Source organism: Chionomys nivalis, chromosome 13 (genome assembly GCF_950005125.1).
Source record: "Chionomys nivalis chromosome 13, mChiNiv1.1, whole genome shotgun sequence".
Lineage (NCBI taxonomy): Eukaryota > Metazoa > Chordata > Mammalia > Rodentia > Cricetidae > Chionomys > Chionomys nivalis.
This window is the reverse complement of record NC_080098.1, coordinates 50,888,747-50,911,270: the sequence shown is the minus strand read 5'-3', so window position 1 is coordinate 50,911,270 and position 22,524 is coordinate 50,888,747. Positions and strand designations below refer to the sequence as shown.

The window sequence follows — 22,524 nt, the reverse complement described above, 5'->3', positions numbered from 1 at the left end:
TTTTTTGACAAAGCATCAGGGGGATAGTACTTTGGGACTTCTGCTTAGTGTTTTAATTGTTAGCATTCCAGATCTCCTATGAACTTATAGAATCAAGGACTGAGACAAACCCAGCTTTTGACTGTTAGGCTATAAAAATATGTTGGAAATTCAAAATGTCCAAAAACAGTAAATGTGAACACTACAAATGTTTCACATAAAATTTATTTGAAAATAAATTATGGTAAGAATTTACTTTTAAGACAATGATATAAACTCACAATCTAACATTTCAAATGCCAGTATTCATTTTTTGTAGCCATTAAAGCTACAATCTGATTCGGGTATGCTATTTTCCCTGCTTGCACTCAGTTATGTCATGGTGAGTGTGGGAAGCCTGGTGGTCTATGAACTGAGGAGAGAAGCAAGTCAGGCAGATAAGAGCATCCTAGTAACAGACAAGGACATGATCCTTCAATACAGAATCACCCAGAAACCAAAGACTTCCTGTAATTTCACTGTAGAAAGTCTTCTGCCAACTTGTTGAATTCATTTGCAAAACGCAAATGCAGATTATGCTTGCCTTCTGGCATCAGATGCAACCTAAGAAACAAACCAAGTTTTTGATCAGTGATACATATTTAAAATGCTTTCACCTCATCATCACTTCATGAGAATCTTGCAAAATTATGTAAACTTTCCATGAATGTGAATGCCAGGATGAACTCCTTAAGGATATTCTAACCACTCCAGAAATAGACTGAAAAGCCATCACTGAACAGTGACATGATGTTTGGGATTGTATCAGGTAACCAAAAGGGTTTGACTAGAAAACATGGAGTAATTGTTCTGGTAATTACTTTAAGAATCCCTTTTTAACAAATGTGTTTGGTTTTTTTTGTTGTTTGTTTGTTTTTCGAGACAGGGTTTCTCTGTGGTTTTGGAGCCTGTCCTGGAACTCCCTTTGTAGACCAGGCTGGTCTCGAACTCACAGAGATCCGCCTGCCTCTGCCTCCCAAGTGCTGGGATTAAAGGCATGCGCCACCACCGCCCGGCAACAAATGTGTTTTTAAAAGACTATTGGGGAGGGCTGGAGAGATGGCTCAGAGGTTAAGAGCATTGCCTGCTCTTCCAAAGGTCCTCAGTTCAGTTCCCAGCAACCACATGGTGGCTCACAACCATCTGTGGAGGGGTCTGGTGCTCTCTTCTGGCCTGCAGGTATACACACACACAGAATGTTGTATACATAATAAATAAATAAATAAATAAATAAATATTTTAAAAAAAAAAGACTATTGGGGAAAAGAGTTAAAAAAATAATAGGGGTGATAGTGACTGAAATCCCAACTCTTAATAGAAGATGGCAAAAATGAGAAATAGTCAGAATTCACTGAGTTGCACAGGTGAGTATTATGGGTTTCTGCATAGTGGGCAAGCCAAACAGGAATTCTCAGCCAGCAGCAACCTCCATTGAAGGCTCTAAGCCATCCTGTCATATTCAGAGAACAGATCAAGTAATCCTGACTACAGTCAGCAGACAGATGGAGAAATGCCTCAGGAATGTTGCAGGGGTGACGGGGTTCATCAGCAGCCATGTGCAGAGCTACCTCTGCAACTGCCACCTCATGTCTTTTGTAGACTTCTCTGTCCTGGAAAGATTTTTGTTTAATCTGATTTTGTCAGAGGATGGATTAGCAATTTAAAAAAAAAGTAAATACAACTTTAAAAATCTTACTTATTGCTTCTAAAGTGTAAAAATAGAAGGTTGAACAAAGCTTTTAGGAGACAAGCTCAAGTGTTCTACAATGACAACTGGGTGTCAAAAGAACAAGACTGAAGCGAAATTCCAATGATCCATCCTATAAGTCTCTGATCTTTCAGCAGCAGTACTGATGATGGATGCTCTTAGCAACTCAGCGGGCAATAGGGAGGACACTGGGGGAAAGTAGCCATCCTCAGAAGATGCTGGGCCTTCTGAAGGCAGCTATGCCAGTAGCAGGGGTGGGAGGATCAAGACAATCAAGCAAAAAGGAAATATATACTTATGGTATCTTTTAGAGACAGCTGTAAAGTCAATGCTATTAATAATAACCAGAATATCTTAAGTTTAAAATGCGTTCTTAGAAGGGGTGAGTTATTTGAGCCCCAAAGATGACCCAGCTACACTCCACAGGCGTGGGGATACAGGGATGCTCAAAAAGTTGCAGATTTGGGGATACAGGCAAGGCTCAGTTTCCCAGGATGCTGAGGTAGCAGAAGGACAAGTATATGCCAAACTACAACCATTTATCTGAATTAAGTTGGGTTCAGAGGCCAAGAAACCCTGATCTGGCCATCCTGAAGTACATCTAGAGATGCTGTCACCTGTCCTGTCCCATTTCTACAATTCGCTGGTTCCCAATAAGAACAGGAAGAGACCAGCTGTACATCCCTGTTTTAGTTATACAGTGAAACCTAAAGTTTTTCTACAACATGTCTAGATCTTGGGAAAATAAACATGAGATTCTTTACACTAAAAACATGAGAGAACTCCTCTAAATGCCAGGTGGATACATTAGTGGATGAGGGATGGACAGTGTGTTGGTGAATGAGTGGATGGGTAAGTGGATGGATGGATGGATGGAGGGATGGATGGATGGATGGATGGATGGATGGACGGACGGACGGACTAGATGCATGCGTGTATGCACAGATGAAATTATTCTCCTTGAAGTCTTTCCAGGATTTTATGCAAATCCTCCCTTTACTGTGTGGAACCTACTGTGAATCCTCGTGGGAACAGGACCAGAACAGCCAGCCATAAACACTTGGCCAGACAGCTGCTCTGCAGGTGACCCAGTTCTTACCCAGACAACAAAGGGATGCATGTGCCTCACGAGTGGCTTTCAAACAATCAGATTCTCCAGGAAATCTAGAAGGAAAGCCTGTCACTAAACACATGTCTCGGATGGTCGTGAAGGGGATCTACAGGGCGAAGGTTCCTATCGGTAAGGGAGGGGTTCTATAGCATGTGGCTCCTTTAGAAAGTCTAGCTCTCTTGGGAAGAAGCTGTTAAATAGGGGTAAAGCAGTGGTCATCTCAGCTGCAGATCCAGCCCCTCTCACCCTTGTCAGCTTTCAAGTGAAACCGTGAGAGCTACCCAACAGTGACGAGGCCAAAATGAATGTGTTATAGCATCTTCACTCCAAATGAATGCGACAAAATTCTCACTACGCTCTGAACCCATACATCAGCCAGGAGAACTGTGGGGACTTCTTCTTTCTCTGGAAGCCAAAGGAGCAGATGGTTCCTTGTGAGGGGCTCTTGTCCATCATGAAACTGGACAACAGCAAGCTACACAGACCTTTCTCTCATCCCTCAATGGCAGACCTCCAAAGCCATGCAAACCTGGCTGCCCATAACGGGAACAGAAGGTTGTCTTTTTTGATTATGCCTCTGAGAAAGCCCTAAGGAAAAGGCAAAGATGTGAGAACTATAAGTTTCTTCCAACTAGTGAAGCCAGAAGGCACTGCCCCCCACCAGACATTACCCTAATGGTTATACTAGTTTGGGGGCAGACATGTCAAGGGGAAGTTTCTTTTCTTAAGTCTAATAATCATGTCCCACGCATGGAAAAGAAATGAAAGCACTGTGGTGCTCCCCACCCACCCTCGAGGGAACACTTCCACCAGGTCTGCAGGACTAACGATTCACTGCGCTGTGTGGAGGACAAAGCCTTCCTGAATCTGTTGAGACACCAGGGATCCAGCTGGGACCCACCACCGCAGAAAAAGATGGGCATAAACTGTGGGGGTCATCAGTGGGTGAAGGTTTCACGGAGGCAGCATGGCCTCTGCACTGGTGGTTATAGCCTCCCCCAGAGCTACCAATCTTCACCTGAAAAATGGGGTAGCAATGGTACCCCTGAGACTATTATGGGGACCAAAAGAAAGAACACATGCACCAGCCAGTAGGCATTGTATCAGCATCTGCTAGGGTTTTACTATATATTATATTATACTATATTATATTTTATATCATATTATATTTTGTAAAAGACATTAGGATGGTTCTAACTGAGCACAGCATATTAATAAATATTCCGACTTCGGGAAACACAATTTATTGGTTGACATAAGACTTCCAATTGGGCTGGGTGGTAGTGGTACATGCCTTTAATCTTAACAGTTGGGAGGCAGAGGCAGGTGAATCTCTGTGAGTTTGAGGCCAACCTGGTCTACAGAGTGAGTTCCAGGACTGGTTCCACAGCTACTGAGAAACCCTGTCTTGAAAGATTTCCAATTGGAAGATTTTTTTTTTCCCCTTAAGGAAAGTTCTGCAAAAAACAAAACTAAACAAAAATGTGTTTAAGATTTTCCCGGAAAGGGTTAGACTCTGCTCCTTTTGAAGGGAAAAGGCCTGAGTTTAGCAAGTGCTGGAAACTTCTGTTTGGAGCTAACCCTGTGATCTCCTGACTGCTCTCTGCTAAGCCTCTTCACGTCAACTCTAGAATATGATGGGTACCAATTGCCGCTCGACAACACTTCCCTGATGGTTGCTGGGACTGCTGCATTCTTTGTAATGGGAAATGTCTACCCAGAGGCTGGCAGACAAGACAGGCGAAAAGCCCTTCAGCCAGGAGGGAGGTCTGGCTTCAAGGGAGCCCCAAACTAGGATCAGAGCAAGAGGACTCCAAAGACAGGGTCTGTTGAGCTTACGGCTGCAGTCAGAACAGCTCTGGCTATGGACTTTCTACAAGAGTTTCTGTGGGAGAACTGCAGCTGCCTAAAATTAAAAAACTAAAGCAAAGGCCTCCTTACTTTTAAGAGACAGTGATTCCTCTCCTATGAAGAGAGAAAATGGAAGTGAAGGAGACAGATTAGAAAAGCTGGAGGCTGGTCTCCTTTCAAGGAGGGAAAAGAGCCTGGTGTGACTCATACAAGTAAGTGCTTCTTGGTAAAAACCCATGAGGACAGACTCTGCCTTTAAGCGCAGTTAAAGACGTGCCTGGCAAGGTATGCGGCGGCCCTGCATCAGAGGGCCCCCGGTACAGATGCACAGCAGGGATTCGCAGTTCTAGGAATCCAGTTTCTCTCTGTGGGCTCCCAAAGAAGCCAGCCACGGGCTTGCACGTACCCACCCAACATAAAGGGCTCTTTTAGCGAAAGGAGTGGAAAACACAGACCAGGTTTAGAAAATCGTTGCTAATAACATTTTATTTCCAACCCGTGAGTTCCAATGAATACGGTTCTAAGAAAATGATTTCCCACCAAATGTACAGGAAGAGCACATTTTCTCTAATATTGATGCATTCTGTTGCTAGGAGATAGGAACAGAATTTTTAGGCTAATCTTTCTTACAGACAGACATTTATTGAGTTTGGCTCCTTAAAGGGAAATTTTTGCATTTATCATGAGGGTCAGTGTGCAAAAACCTGTCATTTCTGAAGCAAAAGCCAGTTAACCAGGCCACCTAGCATGACTGTCTTGCCATCTCTCTAAGGTATGTCATGAGGGACAGTTGTGCTACAGCAAGAAAGTTCTGTTTTAGGAAAATATAGGACTTGTCATTTACTAACTCAATAGCTTGAAACACTGTTTAGCATCAACTTAGCTTGAATTCTATCTAAAAAATGGAACTACTTTCCTTATGTTTGTAGTGAAGTATAATTAGATATCTTATGCAAAATATGTTTAAAATACAGAATTCAACGCAGAAACACCACATTGCATACTCTAAAGATGTGAAGTTAAAAGAGAACATAAAGACTGAGATGAATAGAAAGCATCTGGGACATTAATAAGGAAATAAACTATTTGAATTTTGTGCCATAGCCATGGCTCAGTATTATAATTTTATAAAAGTCAAGTTTGAATATGCCTTTATTTACTATGAACTTCTGAATTTTTGTAAAAATCCTCTATGTTTATTCACAACCTAATTTTATTCCAACTTCTACCTTTATTCTTTACTTATACTACACTCCTCCCAAAGTGATTGCTATTCCTGCTCATATTCTTACATTTGTTTAACTCATGCTTGAACTGCTGTAGAAGGAATATGGAGGACGAAGAATGGCCTTTCAATATAAAGAAACACACACACATGCTTCATATATAGGGAGAAATATGTATGCAATTGTATTTTGCTGTGGAATAAGAAACACCCCTTCCCCTTACTTCCAAATCCCCAGAGAAGCCCAGTGCTAAGATAGGCTTAGAAGACTCGCTCACAGCCAGTGGAGTTATTGGAGGTGCCAGCTTTCCCTGCTGGGCTCCAGGGACTTTGAGGACAGAGACCTAAACTAAGTGCTCAGCATGCAAAGTAGTGCTGGTTCTCAACAGACATCGAAATCAGGCATGTGGAGGGCCCGAGCACATATTTAAGGTGGATATGACTTGTAGCGCTTACGATATAATTTTAGAGAGAAAAAAGTCTCAGAGTTGAATACAGAATATGACTATACCTATGTGGGTGACTACCAAAGGGAGACTCTGTTGCGGCTCCCTAGAGCTCGGAGCTCAGCTCCTCTGTGCCTGTGCTACTTGAAATACCGCTCTCTGACCAGATGGGGAACACACACCCTGAGCCCCCACTTCTCCCACTTCTTTTCCTTCCTATGGCTGCTCTCACTTTCTCAGAGGCTTTGGGGCACCCAGGAGTTGCCGAGCTGTAACAAGACTCACCGTGACCCTTTCACATGCTCGTGAAGGAAGTCAGCATGAAAGCGTGGGACCAATGGATCCTTCTCCCCATGCACAATGAGGGTTGGGCACTGGATCAGGGGCAGCAGGTGCCGACAGATGTTACCTGAGAGACAAGAGCACAGGAAATCCCCTCAGCACAGGCTCTCTGCAGGGAAGAAGCAGAACTCTGCAGAGATGCCTGCTAGGCACCAAAGGCTTGGGCTCCAGAGAGGTGCCATTAGGAAGTGGTGAAACCTTAGGGTGTGGCCTTGTAGGACATCTTTATCCTTGGGGACATGCGCCTGAAGGAGACTGTGGAACCCAGCCTGCCCTCTCTCCCCTTCCACTCTCTGACTTGGGATGTGACCAAGTTTGCTCCACCAAGTGCTCCCATTACCTCACCATAGACGCAAAGGCATCAGAGAGCTTGCTCATGTCTGGGAACCTCCGGAACTCAAGCCAAGGTAAGCCTTGTCTACTGTCTTAGGTGTTCAGTGATCCACTGACACACATGTCCCTCTATTGTGGCTTCACTGTCGATGGAAGCCAGTCTGATCTGGGGTTCTTTCCAGTTTTACCACTCTTAGGTTTCCCTCTTCTATTTCCATGCTCTGCTTGCTTGTTTTGATACTCTACTAGGAAATACAGTTTTTCCTGATGTAAATTCATAGTTTATGTAAAATGGTAGACAAAATCAAATGAGGAAGAAGAAAGCAAACAAATAAACCCCACAAGTGTTGTATTGCAAAGAGGCAGTCTGTCAGCCACGTTGATGATGCCTGACATTTGAAACCTTTCCCTTTGAGGTTGTGTCTCCATGTCTGAAAGCCTAGCCTAAGAATGTAGGGACTAGCCTAGGATGCAGGGACTTCATGGAAAAGCTACCCTGTATCCGTGCTTGTGCTTTAGTGACACTCCTGAGTACCACACCTGGGTGGCTCCCAGTCAGCTAGAGCTTCAGTCTAGCTGAAGCAATCCTCACAGTTGCCCGTGGCTGTTATGAGGTTACACACATGGTTCTGGTAGCCATGCTATTAGCTCCTTCCTCCCCTCCCCTCCCCTCCCCTCCCTGCCTGTTCTAAATGGAAGGTGCTATATAACTGAGTAGATGTGATCCAGCGTGGGTGGCGCTGCCCACCAGGCGCCAAGCCTCTGCCCTTCTCTTCAGCTAGGGATTGTTCTCCAGCAAGGGAGAGTGACCAACTGACTGGGGAGGTACTTCTGTCAGCACACACCTGTCAGCTGGAATGGGTGGCATTGATGAAAGCCAGCTGCACAACTGCTTGCTGTGGCAGAAGATGGTAACACTTACTGCACTTACACTTCTTTATTTTATTTTATCTTTTTTAAATTTTGAGACAGGATCTTGCTGCGCATTTCTGGCTGGACTGAAAGTTACTAAGTAGCTCAGGCTGGCCTCAAACTCTCTCTGTGCCTCCCAAGTGCTATGATGAAAGGCACATGCCACCATGCCAGGGTATCACTTACATTTTAACTCATTCAATACCGAAAAACATTTATAAATTAGGAGCTTTTTAAAAATCACATGACAGTATTTCATAATAACTGTCCATAGCACTCTACCATAACTGAATATGTATTACCTCACTTAGTCCCCACGAAACTTTATGAGGTAGGTATTAGTATATTCTCCAGAAACCCAAAGTCATTCTGACAGCAAGTCAAGACCTCAAACCCAGGCCCTGATGACCCCACACCTGTGCAATCACACATGCTGGACCAGGTGCCTGTCAACCTGAGGACACAGACATCAAGGAATGAGTCCTGTCAGAGCAGCAAATACAGGAAGACCAACTATTAAGGCCTGCTCTAAGATGACTTCCATATTGAATTCTCTATGTTAGGATGTGCTTCTAACTGTCTATTTAACACTGTTCCCATCTCTTCATTGCCTCCTCCCAGGAAGCACCGAACCACGCGTCTCAGTGTGTTCTCTCTCATGGGGAACTGACTCATTCCGTTTAACAGCATCCTTTTCTGTTGTTTTATGTGCAAAGAAACAGATTTTTAAGGACTTGTTACTATGGATGAAAACTGCATTTCAACGGGATCACTGTAAGGAACGGATTTGCTCTTTTGAACTTAAACCAAACATGTAACATTTCCAAAGTCCCTTTCATTGTGAAAGCTTTGATATTACAGATGAGTCACGCTGGAAAGGATTACCTAATAGATTAAACTGTCCCTTCAGACAGAAGCATTCTGTAACAATGTTTCCAACAGTAAATCTTAGCTACTCTAATGCAGCAATTGCAAAAATAAAAAGAAGAGGGGAAAATATCGATTCCAAGAAGCTTGTTACAGTTTGGATCTTAGTGTTCCCCAAGGCTCCCATGTTAGAGCACGTTTCCCAGCATGGAGCAGGAGAGAGACATGGGACCTTGAAGAGGTGGGGCCTAGGGGAAGCTCACGGGAGAGGTGAACTCTCAACTCTTTCTCTTTTTTCCTTTTTGTCATTGAGGTAAAACTTTGCCTTGCCAAATTCTCCTACCATGGGGCACTGCACCACCTGGCTTTGAAGGCAGTAGTTCTGCCTAGCCATGGACCAGAACCCCCAGAACTAAGTCACAATATACTTTTCCTCTCAGTAAGCTGATTGTCGCAGGTGTTTGCCACGGTGACAGAAGGCTGACTAAACACATCGCTATATAAAAACAAACTGAGTTCTGCTTAGAGATGGTCATTCTTACCGGCAATCTTACTAATTTAGACACACAAAAGAAAGCACTTGTCCACAGCTCAGGTTATATCACTCGGCGCTGAAGTTGAAAAGAGAATTGAGTAGTCTCTTCCTCTCTCTGGCTCTGAAAAGCATGGCAAAGACTTCCTCCTGCTTTGTCCTGGAAGTAAGATGAGTCGAGTGTGGGCCCATCCAGACCGGGGGGAAAAAGTGTCTAATGGTGCTTCTCCTTCTAATGACCTATTCTTCAATTAGAAAGTAGAAACAGGTTTCTAGAGGACAGTTTCATGCTGCCACATATGCAAAGGACTGAAGGGAAGGGAACAAATTGCCACGAAAGCTTCAACAATAACCTTTATTCAGTGGTCCTGTCTGGCATTTATACTTACTACACAAGAGCTAATATTATGTACAGTAACCTGTGTCTCTGTTCACATATTAACGGTGTGAGGATAATGGCTGTGTCTGTTTATTATGGAGAAATGCTGGGAAATCAAGGGAGGCACTCAAGCCTCCCCTGCAATTAGCAAAGGAACCATTAGTCCGTGCAACTTACCATCTGGCAGCTCTTTAAACTGGCTGATGCTATCCACCCAATTCTCACAGGTTTTGGCAAAGTAGTCATATCCATATAGTGCTTCCAGAGGTTTCCTTGCCTTCTCACTCCATTTAGAAACATCTCGGATACCTGAAAAACAGAGGTATGGACAAGGATGTGCCCAATCTCAGACTACGGCATTATCTTGAAGTAACCCAAGCCAGGCTACCTCTGGGCCTCACGCTCACGGTTCCATCTGCTGGGAAGACCTTTTCCAGTATCTGTGTGGTTCATTCACATCTTCTAGGTCTCTGTGAAGATGTCAGAGAGCCCCACCCACCTCATGCCCTCTGAGACTGCCCCTCTCCATCCGCTCTGCTTTTGCAGGGCTTTCTGCCTTACACTTGACTGTCCATCTTCCCCTAGGGAGGTGTGTCCAGTGTATGGGTTTTTGTTTTATGCCTTGCTACACATCAGCCCCTAGGCTTGGCCTCGCACAAGAATAACATGATAAATCATTAGTGACTGAATGAAGTCAAACCTGAGTTGACACTTTCTGATAAAGATTTTAAGATAAAAGGAAAAACATTTTTCTAATAGGTGTCTCCAGAATAAGAATGACATTATAGTTGTCTTTCAGTTTCTAGAGTGTTGTGTAACAGTTTCCTTCAATATTGAAACATTCTGTCTTGCACAAAGTTCCTTAAGCAGGAAGGCAAACAATTCAAAATAGCTTCAGGAAGTTCCTGAAACCAACCAGATTCACTAGGACCCTTCCCTGCCAGAGTAGGCAATAAAAGCTGAGAGTCTCCTTCAGACTCAAGAAGGTTGAGTTGTGAAGATGATTCTCAGAGAAAAGCTGCCAAGAAGACTCCAAGACCAGACCAGCTGCCTGGAAGCAGAAGTCAGTGGAACTGCCCAGAAGAGATTTAGACCAACTGAGGCACCTGGAAAGGGCATTCTCCAACCTGATAAGTCACCTATGGGCTATGCAGTATACTCTGGGTTCCCACCTTTGTGTGCTGTCACCTATACTGGAGTGGGCTTTGGTGATAAGCTGTCTTTGAGTCATTCCTGCTCTTTGTAATGAAACTCATGGTTCACCAAGTTGGATTCTAGTGGTATCCATACTTTGGTCTGTCATGGAATCCCTCTCTGGGGTTATTACTGTGTCACATCTCCCCAGAAAAAGTTTTGTTATATAACATAGAAGGGAACTGTTCCTAGGAGCTCCTGTGGAGTTCAGACTGTGGATGCTTGAGCCCATTATGCAAAATTACAGAGAATGTGCTCAGAACTGACACAGGAATTTGCAAATACTTAAACCATCTCTAGATTATTTTATTTTAACTCATGTAATTTAAATGTTATACAAGCAGTATACTATAATGTTTAAGGAAACTGTGACCAAAAAAGTCTGTATATGTTCCGTGCAGAGGTCATTTAATTTTTGAAGACTTTTGGCCTTGGTTGATTGACGCACAGATGCAGATATAAAAGGCCAACTACTTAGAAAAGTTTTTTTCTGGTACATTGAGAAACAAATGATGCAAAGGCTGAAAGAAATTGAGCAGACTGCTGTTAAATCCTCAACATAAGGCTTTATTCACATGACGCTGTCTGACATTTTCACTTTTTACACAGGGCTCTGTTGAAGAAAAGGGGTATAGAGCTAACTCCTAAATCTAAGCTATATTATAGATTATTAGTTGGTAGAAAAAAAAAACAATAGCTAATGTCTACCTTTAAAATAACGCAACAAATGTCATTTGCTCAGCCTGATCTTTCCCGTATTTCCTTAAACACTGATCAAGATCGCGGTGCTCCTGAACATATTAAATGCTGCCAATGACAGCCTTTAGCACATGTGTTGCTAAGGGACACACCAGGAGCACACACTGACATCAGATGGTAATTTCTGTAGAGTACTGGCAGTGCCCAGTTCTCCAGGTACACTCGATGAACGGGAGTACTCATTGGAGAAATTGCTGTGATTTACAGATTTGCTGCCTTCTGAAGAAGATGCCTCTGACTCTGAAGATTGGTCTGGATAATCAGAGGGAAGCCCAGGTGAGTTGACTGTAGAGACTAGAAGGGTTGAACTACTTGGTAAATAGGGAAAAGACGTCAGAGATGGGTATGGTGAGGTCGGTTAAAAAATAAAGAGGGGCAGATTTCAGAATGGAAAGAAGAGTTGGGCAAGTGGGAAAGGGAAAGAGCAAGATGTGAAGAAAGCCTGGGGGAGGGAGTTCAGTGGCAAAATAAATGCATGTATGAGGCTCCTTGTTTAATTCTTCGTACATCTCCTACCTCCTCAAATACAATAAATTTTAAAATTACTTCTAGATAATTACACTCTGGGATGCTTGGCAGACCACACCCTGTGAAGGGTCATCTTGCAGAAGAACAAGCCTGTCTTTCATAAAATATTTTTAAAAAGTTATTTCCTGGAACCTGGAGAGATGGCTTAGTGGTTAAGAGCACTGGTTGCTCTTCCAGAAGACCCAGGTTCCATTCCCAGCATCCATGTGGCAGCTTACAAACATCTGTAATACCAGTTTCAGGGAATATGATGCCTCTGGATGCAAAACACTAACACATAAAATTTTTAAAAATTTCTTGTGTGTCTGTGTATGTGTGTGTGTGTGTGTGTGTGTGTGTGAGAGAGAGAGAGAGAGAGAGAGAGAGAGAGAGAGAGAGAGAGAGAGTATGTGAAGAGATTGTGTGTTTGTGGATATGTGCATCTGAAGACCAGAGGCCAGTATCAAGGGTCATTCATCCTCAGGTACTGTCTACCTTGCTTGATGACACAGGCTCACAGGCCAGGCTAGCTTAGTTGGTTAGGGAGGCCATCTGTGCTTTTCCAGCACTAAGCCTGAGCCATTGCACTCAACCTTCCATACCGGTACTGTGGACAGAACGCACGTCCTCATGCCTTTGTGGCACCTACTTTACCAGCTGGCCTTTCTCCCCAGACCCATGACCTACAATTCTCATGCTTTGACAGAGTCATAGTAACTAGAGAATATGTTTGAGGGAGTCTGTAAGAGAGAAAGCAAACCCTGACAACAGGGTCAGGCAGCATCAGCGAAAAGGAGTCAAGGCCAATTGGAGTCCATGCTCACTGTTTCCATACAAGAATGACAAGTATGCCAGCAGTTTCTTTAGTGCTCATCCGCTGGAGATGGTAGGAGGGTCTCCAGCAACGTGAGGGCCAAGGAGTGCACAAACTAAATGGCAGATTTGCCCACTGTAACTGTGAATACAACCCAGTGGTGGGAACCAGGGCACCACAGCCACGAGCAGCACCTAGAGAGAATCTTAGCAGTGTGATGAGGGGAAGAACAATCCAGGGACAGCAGTACATGCAAGAAACGCTAACACACATACAATTATCATGTTGGCGTGGCCTGATGGCAAACTGTTTTTGCTTGGGAGCATCAGCCTATGTGACCAGAGCACAGGAGAATCCGGGTTCCAGGGAGGCAGAGTGAACTGGGACAAAGTGCATAGATATAGCGGTGTCAGCAGGATCAATCTGGGCTCCTGTAGGCCCACAGGTAGCATAGTTCACTTACGGCAGAAAGGGTGAATTATAATGACTTTAAAAAAAAGGAAAAAAAAGAAGCTTTAAAAATCAGTTAGAAAAAAACAAGTTCCTTGTGATGTGAAGGTCGAGAGCTTTTGAGAACCCAGTGGGTTAGCATTCAGTAGTGTCCTCACTGAGGCACAGGGCTGCTGTGGGGCAGCAGGGCCCTTTTAATGCACTGATTTATGTACAGTTTCGGAATGAAAGGCGTCTATGGGAATGCCAGGTCTGCGGCAAGCCTTCAGGATCCCAGAGGAAAAAGCATGAAATCTCGGCAGGGAGTGGGGGGGATAGGGGACCCAGCTGCCACTGGGGGAAGCCAGAGGTCTTACAAGCAGTGATTGGGAGCACAGATTTGGAAGTCAGAATGATTATGTAGGAGTCCCAGCTCCTAGACTTAGCGCTGTGTGAAACCAGGCAAGTTACTTAACCTTACTGCACTAATTTCCTAATCAGAAAATATGAATTATATTAACATGGAGAATAAAGAGTAAGTAATTGCATGGAATTTGCTGACAACAGTGCCTGGCATGTAGCATGTACTCAAAAAGATTCTTTGCATTTATATATTTACTTCTGTTAATTTATTTAGAAAGGAAGCCATTTCTGTTCCAAAGCATAACCACTATCCAGAATTAGTAATTGTGCTTCATAGACAAGTGCCTAGAATAACCAACTGAATGAAACTGTCTGTTGATTCACAGCAGAATTTGGATCCCCAAAGACACTGACATTGTCCCCCTACTTCGTTTAGAGCATATAATCTATGTTAAACACTAGACCCAGAAAGAGAATTTACTAATTAAGAGTTAATTCAGTAAGCACCAAGTCTGCTAAGTGTCTGTTCCTACCAATATAAACTTGGATAATGTGGTGGTTTGAATGAGAATGGTCCCTAAAATGTCATATATTTGAATACTTGGCCTCCAGTTAGTAGAACTGTTTAGGAAGGATCAGGAGGTGTGGCCTTGTTGGAAGAGGTGTGTCCCTGAGGGTGGGCTTTGAGGTGTCAAAGGTGCATACCATCCCCAGTTAGCTCTCTCTGCCTCCTGCTTTTGGACCACATGTGTGCTCTTATCTACCACTCAGAACTATGCCTACCTGACTGCTGCCATGCTTCTCACCATGGTGGGTATGGATGCCAACCCTCTGGAACCACGAGCTCCATGGTTCATGATTTCTTTAGTAAGAAACCATGCTTTCTTTTATAAGCTGCCTTGGTCATAGCATCAGAAAAGTGACTAAGACAGATGAGATACAACCTTTATCTTCAAGAGCCTTACAGTCAAGGGTTTGTAAACAGCATCTGTGGCCCAGCAGCTGTCTTTATCCACAAGAAACACAGCTAGGACACTTGGTGTCTTAAAACCACAGAGCACTGAACTTTACAAATACTGTGTTCTCCTGGTGACATTTATTGCTAAGCAGGACCAGTAAAAGAGATTAGTAATAACTAACGCCATCCACAGCAAGTAGAGTGCACTGCAGCAGGACTGCCAGCATCGCTCCTCATTACAGGAAGTGTTTTAAGTAAAACAAGTGTGCACGCAATGCAGGAAGGGCAGCAAGTTGACAGTGGATCTATTGACGTTGATGGTTTCTGAGGACTAACAGGCAGGCAGCATGCATTGGACCAAGGCATGGTTTGTGATATGGATGGCATATAGCAGCACCAGGTGTGACAGAATGTTCCGGCATTCTTCTCACTATGGCCCACAACTTAAAAACGTAAGGATTGATTACTCTGGAATTGTCCATTGAAGACTTCAGAACATAGCAGAGTAAAAGCTACAGAAAGTAAAGCCAAGGTAATAGGCTGTGTTCGGGTCTGAAACCAGTGTGTACTGTGCTCCCTAGTGAATCATTTACCAGAGTAAGACATTTAGCAAGAGGAAAAGGACAAGGGGAAGGACTGAGTTCAGTTTTTAGACATGGCACGGTATCTGTATGGCAACCAGATATGAAAAAATTAAATGAAGAGCCCAAGGTGTGGGGCTTGGAAGCTAGGAGAAGACAGGGAGGGGCACAGAGCGAGGACACAGCTGAGCTTGGTAGAGTGTGCCTGTAATCTGAGCTACTCAGGAGGCTAAGGAGGGAGTCCAAGGGCTTGAGGCCAGAGTGGGCAACACACTGGTGATGCTGGCTTTGAAGGCGGCGGCGGGGGTTGGGGTGGATTAGAGGCAGTATAGACTTGTCACACATGCATGAGGATCTGAATTTGACTCTAGAACCCACATCAAAAGCCTAAATGCAGTGGTGCATGCCTGTAATCCAGGTGCTGGGAAAGCAGAGACAGGCAGATCCCCGGGGCTCACAGGCTAGCCGGCCTTGCCTAAGCAGTGAACACCAGGTTCAAGGACAGATCCTGAGTCAGAAAACAAACAACACCCCAAGTGGACCTCTAGCCTCTACATGCCTGGACACATACACAGGCACCCACACCCCAACACATACATGTGTGCATGTAAGCCCGCCCCCACATGCACACACATGGAAAACAAGAAGATCGGAAAGCAAGAATGGTACTTGGGAAACTCAATGACACTGTCCCAGATACCAAAGCCAGATAGAAAGCAGACAGATGCCAGGGCCATGAAATGCAGTGGCCAGAAAGGCACCCAGAGGAAGCTGAAGAGGAGGGTATAAACTCTACCATGCACGGCAGGAGACTGCTTTCAATGACCATGGGGGGGGATTCAAAAGTAACACAGAACAGCCAAGTGTCCTGAGGGTTGGATACATGGAAGGCACTCTCTCCACTGGAATGGTGGGTCAGAGGTCACTTTCCAGGATGAGGAAGAGGCAATGGTGGTTAGGGAAGGAAACAGAGACACTCTAGACAGTGAGTATCGTGGGACTGAGAGAGCTTTTGTTTTGTTTCAGAAAGCAAGGAAGGTCAGCACCCTTGTGATGGGAAACTTATTCTACAGTGACTAGGGCGAGGGAGTAAATGGGTGGCAATACCCAGGGCAAGGTACCATGGTGTGAGCATGTGCATCCCATTACGGGTCCACCGGGCTTAAGGGCTCTGGGACACCTTCTCAGAGGTGGTACCCTGGGAGCTGGGTATTGGGGTGACTACTGAGAAGGATGTGCCTGGGAGAGGACAAGGTGCATCTCAAAGGCAGCTTTATAAAGCAGGACGTGTGTAAAAAGACAGGGAAGAGAGGAGCTGGAGGGCTGAGTGGAGCCAGACTGGCAGGGTCTGGCTAAGCTGAGTGGACTTCTTTGAAGTTACTAGAGGACTTATTTATTTATTTATTTATTTATTTATCTATCTATTTTAAAGTGGGAGATGGAACATCTTGACTTTTGCCTTACAAGGGATTTTCTGCTATGGAGGAGAGAATATCCCCATGAGCCCAAGGTTCTGAACCAGGAGAGTGAGGGTAACAGGGAGGGGGCGGGGGATATAACTCAGGAGTCATTGCGTGCCATCAACGGAACAAAATCATGGTGAGACACGGAGGGTAGAGGAGAACTGAGCCCTCTATGAAAACTTACATGCATCTGTTATATGTTACATGCAGCTGTTAACTGAATGACAGAGGAAAGCCAGCAAGGAGATGGGGGCAGTGTTCAATTTTAGAAGAAGATAGTGCAGTCCATGTTCTAAATTTAAAGAAGTGAAACCGTACAAAGTATGTTTTCCAAATCTAGGCAAATTAAATACAAATAGCAAATGATATCTAGGAAACCCCAAGTATTTAGAAATTAAACATTTCCTTGTAAGTACCTACGAGATATTATATTAGAAAAGATATTTTGAAATATCTTTTGATGAGTGAAATATGTAACGTAGTAACATGGTAAAATTCGTAGGTGCTATGATGGCTAATTTTTGCTGTCAGCTTGACAGCATCTGGAATCAACTAAAACCCAAGGTGGTGGGGACTCTGTGAGAGATTTTCTTAATCAGATGAATCGAAGCAGGAAGACCACACTCTCTGGTGTCAGCCCCCAAAAAAGGACCTGGAAAAAGGAAGTTTATTTTCATCTGGTTGCCCTCCTTCTTGCTGGCAAGTCCATCTATCAGGTTGTCACATGTGCTGGGTAGTCAATACCGCACAAGCGAGAGCCGTTTGGAAAGAGGGAGCATCAATTGAGAAAATGCTCTCACCTGATTGGCCTGTGGGCAGGCCTGTGTTGTATTTTCTTGATTGATGATTGATGTGTGTGTGGGAGGGGTGGGCTTGCACATTGAGGGTGGAACCACCCCTGGTTTGGGGGTCCCGGGTTCTCTAAGAAAGCAGGCTGAGCAAACAAGCAGGAAGGAGCAAACCAGTAGGCATTACTCCTCCATGGCCTCTGCCTCAGTTCCTGCCTGGAGTTCTTGCCCTGACTTCCCTCAGTGGCAGAGTGACCCTGAGAGTTGTAAGGTGAAATAAACCCTCTTCTTCTCCTTCCCTAGTTGACTTTTGGTCACTGTGTTTTGTTTTTGTTTTTGTTTGTTTTTTCGAGACAGTTTTACTCTGTAACTTTGGAGCCTGTCCTGGAACTAGCTCTTGTAGACCACGCTGGCCTCAAACTCACAGAGATCCACCTACTTCTGCCTTCCGAGTGCAGGGATTAAAGGTGTGCGCCACCACTGCCTGGCTTTGGTCATGGTATTTTATCACTGCAACTGGAACCCTAACTAAGACACTGCAGCATTCCTTCACCAATATGCAAACCACCATCTTCAGGATTCCAATGTACACGGAAGACCAGCAGCTATCTAAGAATCCCCTAGGCCTTCAGAATGGGACTGCTAAGGCATCCAGCCTTGCTGACGGAGGCATGCCTGGATTCTCAGCTGCTCCAGTGTGAGACAGCCCTAGTTGGGTTGCCCAGACTGCATCCTGTAAATCAATCTAATAAATCACCTTTATATATAACATTAAATGATATATTAGAAAAGAGTTAACATCTCAAATCAATAACCAAGATTTTAACTTTGAGATTGGAGGGCATAAAACAAATCAGAATCCAAAGAAAGCAGAAGGAAACAGAAACAATGGAAGACAGAAAACAAAACTGATGTGGGGTGTCCTTTTGTACATGTGTTGTTTTATTGGTTAATGAATAAAGCTGCTTTGGCCTATGGTAGGGCAGAATATAACCAGGCTGGAAGGGATATAGAGAGAAAGAAGGAGGAGTAAGAGAGATGCTACGTCACTGCTAAAGGAGACAGATGTTCAGAAGTTTTACCAGTAAGCCATAGCTTCCTGATGATGCATAGATTAATAGAAATAGGTTCATTCAAGATGTAAGAGCTAGCTAGAAATATGCCTGAGTCATTGGCCAAGCAGTGTTGTAATTAATATAGCTTCTGTGTGATTATTCACGTCTGGGCAGCCAGGGAGCAAAAGAGCAGTCTCCAGCTACACAAAACCAAGTCCGGGGAAGAAGATACCTACGTTAAGGGATTCATTTTAGGGTTGGCAAAGACTTGGCTCTAGAGGGGATCCCAGGTGTCCACGGGGATGTCCCCAGCTCGGTCCTTGGACAGTAGAGGAGAGGGTGCCTGAACTGTCCTTGCCCCACTATCACACTGATGATTATCTCGAATATCACTATAGAATCTTTGTCCGGTGACGGATGGAGATAGAGACAGAGACCCTCATCAGAGCAATGGACTGAGCTCCCAAGGTCCAGTTGAAAGGCAGAAGGAGGGAGAAGATGAGCAAGGAAGTCAGGACCGTGAGGGGTTGGTCCACCAACTGAGGCAGTGTGCCTGTTCTAATGGAAGCTCACCAAATCCAGCTGGACCGGGTCTGAATGAGCATGTGATCAAACCAGACTCTGATTGTGGCTGACAATAGGGGCTGAGAAGCCATTGATAAAAACACTGGGACTTGTTTTTATGGCATGTTCTAGCTTTTTGGGACCCTAGTCTATATGGATGCACAGCTCCCTAGGCCTGGATGTAGGGGGGAGGGCCTTGGACTTCCCAAAGGGCAGGGTTCCCTGCCTTCTCCCAAGCAGGGAGGGAGAGAGACGAGGGGGTGTGGGGGAGCGGGAGGGGATGGGAGGAGGGAAGAAAGTGTAAATATTTGAATGGAAAAAGAAAAAAAGAAAAAAAAAACAAGTCGGTACTAGAAGTTGCTTCTTTGAAAAGATCAGTGAATGGCCAGGAAAAGAGGAGGTGACACTGGTGACCAATGTGTGTGGGGCAGGTATTTCTACAGACCTTACAAACGCAGCATGTGATCCAAATATCTAGAGAGTAGTGAGTGAGTGCTGCTGACAAAAGTATGCACTGTCTTTGACAATATTATACCTGCTGCAGTGAGGACCGTTCATCAGAGAGCAGCAGAAGGACCCCAAGTCACTGAAGGCACAAGAACACGGGTGCCTACTTTAATAAAGTTGTGGGGCTAGATACAGCATGGTGAGGAGTATTTTGGAGGAGGAATCATGTTTACCTGTTGAGGCAGAGAGAAGGACCAAGCAAGGGAAGTCAAGGATTTGGAAGAAGTGGAGGCATCTGGTGGCAGCGGCCGTGGGAACGCATGGATGGCAGCAGTGGAACAACCTACTCTGGACAAGGCAGACTCTGAACCAGGAGGGAGGATGGTGAGGATGGGTGGAGGTCAGACGAGGATCGGTTTCTCTGTCATCTGTCTTTCAGAGTTTCAGATTGCTTTAGAAATGGGAAGATGGTAGCAAACTAAGATTCCAGAACAGGATGTAGCCTCTGAGGAGCTTACAAGGTGAATGGCAGGATGCCTGGAAGGGCCGTAGCATGTGCAGGGCTCTGCCAACGTCTGTCAGGGCTAGAAAGTAAAGATTTCAGGCTCTGAAGGCCAACAGACTCACAAAAGACGTACTATAGACAAAGCTGTGGAGAGAAAATGCTGGACCCAGTGGGAATAAACTGCTTCTGTTAGGTCATCTACGGCTTAGTGAAGAGACAAAAAGCTTGCGGTGAGAAAGGGAGGGTTGTGATGGGCCAGGGTGGAAGGTAGGAGTGGTGGGAAATCCAAGCAGCTTCTCTTTTGCCCCAGTGATGGCTCCAAGCCCTGGGGTATCTCTCCTTCCTTCTGAGAGCTTGGTCTTCTCAATTCAGAAAACTTGCTAGATACTAAACAATGAGAGGGTTGGGTGTCTAATAATTGCAACGAACACTTCCCTCTGCTCTGGCTATTGGTACAGGCAAGGCAGCAGTACTGGGAGAAGAAAAACGAGGAAGAGTTAAGTTAGGATGTACATGTAGTTTGGCCTCTAGCTCATGAACTAACTTTTCATTGGTGCTTCGGCTTTACAAATGCAAGTTAGCAGGCTAGCATCGAGCCACAGGCTCAGGGTCACTGGTGCCACTCTTGTGCCCCGAAAAGCGTCAAGGAGAAGCTTAAATGAGACTTTAGCCAAGAAAGCTGCACAGATTATTGTAACCAAAACATAGGTTAAATTTTCAGCCTAGTGCTTCCTCTAAGACTCATTATATTCATGCATTCGCTCATTCACAACTTTCATTTTGAGACAAGGCAATGCTACACTGCCCATGCTTGCTTCGAACTCAGAATTCCCCAGCCTTAACCTCCCAAGTGGCTGAGATTTCAGGCATGCATCACTGCAACTGGCTTTCATATTACTTTAAATGAGGTTCTGAGTAACACTTCAGAGCGCCTCCTCCTTCCTCCAGGCTCACTACCCGTGGTAGTGAACGTAAATACTGCTTCCCAGAGCTGTGGCCTGAGTCATCCGAGTTTCGCTTCTGGAAATAGAACACTACCCATTTCTGGGTTGGTTAAATTATATGACTTTCCTGAAAGCTCATTCTTCTTTTGACCTTAGAGCTGAGAATCGCAAGTGGATGAGCGGCTTGTCACTCAATACATATCAAAACGAGAGATGGGGGTGGGGGGAGCAAGGAGGATCGTCAGGACAATGCCTATGACTGGCAGAACTTACCCTGGTAAATCCTACAGTCTTCGTCAGTGACGTAGGCGTTTGCTCCCCAGATCACCATCTTGCGGATGTAAGATGGGTTCTTAGCAGCAGCAATGAGTGCAGTTATGCCCCCGTCACTCCAGCCCAGGAGGGAGACCTGCTTGAACTGCAGCACCTGTGGGCAACACAGGAGAAGCCATGGCACAGCTGCTGTTTACCTGTGACCAGCACAGCAGGACACGGGGCCCAGTGACCACTCCACTCTCTTTAAAGAACCTGGGTGGTGGCCATCAGAGTTCTACAAGTCTGGCACTTGGAGACCTAGTGTCAATTGGCTTTGCTACAATGTAATTGTCATAAAAACTTGAGTATACACCATTATTTTGACCTATGCAGGAAGCCTATCTTCTGGCTGGATAAAACGTCAAAGGAGAGAATCAGCAGAATCAGCAGATATCCGCTGTATTTGGGTAGGACAAGCACCGGGTGTGCATACACCCGAGCAAGGCTCAGAGGGCAGGTAATCCTGTAGATTGGAAAGGGGCATAAAATAAAAGGCGGCAGGGTATCTGGTGAAGCCACAGCTGCCACTGTGGGAAGAGCTGCCTAGAGACAAGAGGGAGCATGGTGTCGCGGTAAAGCTGCATTCATCTTGGGTGAGCCAACCAGGACCCTGAAAATGGACTCGGTAGAGAAAGCTGACAAACATATGGAAGAGGCTTCTAGAAGTAAAATGGAGCATCTGAAAAGATTAAAAATAAGGAACCGACAAATGCTGGGATAATTGCTGGTGGATCACACGTATGTGTGCATACTCTGGATAACCATCTGACATTAGCATGCAGAATGCAGATACGTTTTCTATAGCCTGGCACACTACCTCCTGGATTCGCTCACCGGGAGACAGACCCAGGATATAATACACATGGCACTGCTCATAATCACAACAGTGACAAATGTCCCTGAGCACCTTTATAGCAAAAAGCAGCTTAAAAGTTAATTGTTTACCACTAGATGATACATGGAATAAGACCATGCATACATCCAGTGAATTACAGCAGCTCTCTCTCTCTCTCTGTGTAGCTCTGGTTGTCCTGGAACTCAACTCTATAGACCAGGCTGATCTCGAACTCACAGAGATCTGCCTATTTCTGCATCCCTGAGTGCTGGGATTAAA

General features: G+C 44.9%; 1 protein-coding gene across 2 annotated transcripts in view; it reads right to left on the bottom strand.

Moving 5' to 3' along the window:
* Window positions 1–188: 188 nt before the first annotated feature.
* Bphl (biphenyl hydrolase like) overlaps window positions 189–22,524 on the bottom strand; it is a 33,308-nt gene continuing 10,972 nt past the window's right edge. For both annotated transcript variants that reach the window (XM_057787021.1, XM_057787022.1), the window contains 4 exons: window positions 21,369–21,522; window positions 9,902–10,033; window positions 6,645–6,768; window positions 189–582 (listed from right to left, as the gene is read on the bottom strand). In XM_057787021.1, coding sequence (XP_057643004.1) covers window positions 495–582; window positions 6,645–6,768; window positions 9,902–10,033; window positions 21,369–21,522 — 498 coding nt within the window. In that variant the 3' untranslated portion in view covers window positions 189–494. The remainder of the gene's footprint in view (window positions 583–6,644; window positions 6,769–9,901; window positions 10,034–21,368; window positions 21,523–22,524) is intronic.